The 2,849-nt window shown below is 35.8% G+C and overlaps 1 protein-coding gene across 1 annotated transcript in view; it reads left to right on the top strand.

The window, feature by feature from the left end:
* Positions 1–1,794: 1,794 nt before the first annotated feature.
* LOC113759456 (beta-glucosidase 13-like) overlaps positions 1,795–2,849 on the top strand; it is a 6,811-nt gene continuing 5,756 nt past the window's right edge. The window contains exons 1-4 of the mRNA XM_027302035.1: positions 1,795–1,956; positions 2,050–2,119; positions 2,291–2,349; positions 2,466–2,541. Coding sequence (XP_027157836.1) covers positions 1,795–1,956; positions 2,050–2,119; positions 2,291–2,349; positions 2,466–2,541 — 367 coding nt within the window. The remainder of the gene's footprint in view (positions 1,957–2,049; positions 2,120–2,290; positions 2,350–2,465; positions 2,542–2,849) is intronic.

Raw genomic sequence — 2,849 nt, 5'->3', positions numbered from 1 at the left:
ATTTTGCACAATATAAATATAACTTGTTGGGATTCTTTTCAGTCTCAGAAATCTTCAGTGTTGCCTTTCGATTGTAGGTGTAGTATTTGTTCCTTATTGTGAAGGATGCTGGGGAGTTCCATGATTCTCCCCTGTGGCTAGAAAAAGCCATGCACTTCACCTCCAACTACCAAACTAAAATCAAGGAAACCAGCTGTGTTACCCCCAAAACTAGCTACAGTAGTGGATTGCTAAACCAGACCTCATTTATAAGCTAGTGCAAGTTCAGACCTCATTTAGCCGTTTAACTAGCCATTGCTTTCACCTGGTGCTTAAGCTGTTGCAAGTGCATTGAAAATTGTAGTGCCAATTGTATTTGTTCCTTATTGTGAAGGATGCTGGGGAGTTCCATGATTCTCCCCTGTGGCTAGAAAAAGCCATGCACTTCACCTCCAACTACCAAACTAAAGTCAAGGAAACCAGCTGTGTTACCCCCAAAACTAGCTACAGTAGTGGATTGCTAAACCAGACCTCATTTATAAGCTAGTGCAAGTTCAGACCTCATTTAACCGTTTAACTAGCCATTACTTTCACCTGGTGCTTAAGCTGTTGCAAGTGCATTGGAAATGGTTTGCACTTATACCCCTTGAAGTTTATTGATCCTTAATAACTTTTGTCCTTCCTTTGTTAATACTACTAGGCAAGCAAGATGAAGGGCAAATCTGACACAAATTTCTTATCTTACTTTTTAAAACAATTTTTCAATGGGACTCTTTCTAACTTGGACCGAATCTGCAACAGATTTCTTAAGTTCAGGGGTGGTCAATGCAATTTTTTAAACTAGAGAGGAGGTGAGTGTTACTGTCAGAAACCTCAGGGGAGGTTTCTGCAATTTTCCCTTTACTAGTCTTGGACTATTACTTTTCCTTGTGAGTTGCTTTAACCCAAAAAAAATGCAAAAGAAATTATTGTATACGGTGATTAAAAGTAAGAGGAAAGAGAGCAGCAATTGAATTTGTGGAAACAGGGAGGTAATGTGAAACGTAAAGGGGGAAATGTCAAGTAGAAAAACAACTAGAAGAAATATTGAAGTGACATCATGGTTTTCTTTTCTTTTCTTTTCTTTTTTTAAGTGACATCATGGTTTTCTTTTCTTTTCTTTTCTTTTTTTAAGTGACATCATGGTTTAGATCAACTGTTTTCAGTCATCAAAATGATAAAATTATCTGAGTGATCCCTCTAATTTTTCTCTCTTTACTCACCATTTCAATCATCCAATCTATCCAAAGTTACTGGAGAAGTACATTTCTTTAGCCACGTCCATTAACGATCCATGCGTGGTTTCTTCTACGTAGTCTAATGTGGGTTGATATATTTGGTATTTTTTTCAAAGGATTGACTAAGTTTCAAAGGTTCGTAATATTTTCCTAATGGTTAGGTTCCAATAAGTAACACGTGTGATTAATTTGTCAACCTAAAGTGAAAATTCTAAATAATCGTTTGAGAAATTGCTTTTGGGACTACATGGAAGTATGGGGGCGTCAGCATATATCTAATGTTGAAAAATCAGTAATTCAATTCGACCAGCAACTTTTTATTTCTTTTCACAGAAATTGACAAGTTCAAATGTCATATGGGTCCATCCTGACTTGCTTAAGTAACACGTGCATAATGAAGACTATAAAAAGGCTTCTGATCAGGGGGGAAACCTTACAAATCAGCCACTCCCGAACACGAAACCAAAACATATATTCATAGCAAGCTTGTATTTCTCCAAATTAATCAATCTAAGAAAGGCAATAACATTCAATGAGCATGGCTTCTCGAGGCATTGGTTTACATGTCCTCCTATTCTTGGCTCTTTTCTTTTCCTTGAGTGGGCTTTCATTTGGGGTAGCACCCAAAAATATTTCAACTTTCAACCGCAAAAGTTTCCCTCAAGATTTCATATTTGGAGCAGCTTCAGCTGCCTATCAGGTACTGGGTACAAGCCTACAACTCCAGTGAAATTTATTTGTCATATTTCTCATATATTGTTGGTGAAATTTTAATGTGTTCATCAACTTGCAGTATGAAGGAGCAGCATTCGAAGATGGAAGGGGACCGAGTATATGGGATACCTTTAGCCACCAATATCCAAGTAAAATTTTGAGATATTAAACAAAATTGAGGAAATTGTATTCTATATTTAAACTGCAAGGACATTTTAATTACAAGAAATCGCTCAACATAATTATAGGAATTTATATGAACAAGGAAATAAGCTTATGTGGATTTTATACCATCATATTGTGCTTGTTTTACATTGCAGATAAAATAGCGGATCATAGCACTGGTGACATGGCTGTTGATTTCTATCATCGTTACAAGGTATGATATGCATACATTTTCTTCATCATTAATTATAATTTTACAATAATGTCAAAAAATTAGTTTACTACTTTTAAAGCATGCACTTAAGTTGAAAACACCATGGTCACATGCAGGAGGACATCAAACTCATGAAATTCTTAGGGTTGGATTCTTTCAGAATGTCCATCTCATGGTCAAGAGTTATACCTCGTGAGAATCCTTGACCTTTTCTTTTTCCAACAAAAACTTTTGCGTGTAATTGCTTGCTTTACAAATTAATCGGTAAACTTTTATTACTTTATAGTACAATCATTAATTCGACTATATTCAACTTTTTCTCAGATGGGAAGCTAAGTAAAGGTGTGAACAAGGCAGGCATTGCATTTTACAACAGCCTCATTGATGAGCTTCTAGCAAACGGTCAGAAATCTCCATTCCACAACAATATATATCTTTATTAATTAAAAGAAAACCGTCTCTTGCTAATGTTGACAATTCTCACCTCTCAAATTATCAAC

The sequence above is a fragment of the Coffea eugenioides genome, chromosome 2 (assembly GCF_003713205.1).
Source record: "Coffea eugenioides isolate CCC68of chromosome 2, Ceug_1.0, whole genome shotgun sequence".
In the NCBI taxonomy this organism is placed as follows: domain Eukaryota; kingdom Viridiplantae; phylum Streptophyta; class Magnoliopsida; order Gentianales; family Rubiaceae; genus Coffea; species Coffea eugenioides.
Note: the sequence above shows the minus strand (reverse complement) of the source record. Positions and strands in the feature narration are given on the sequence as shown.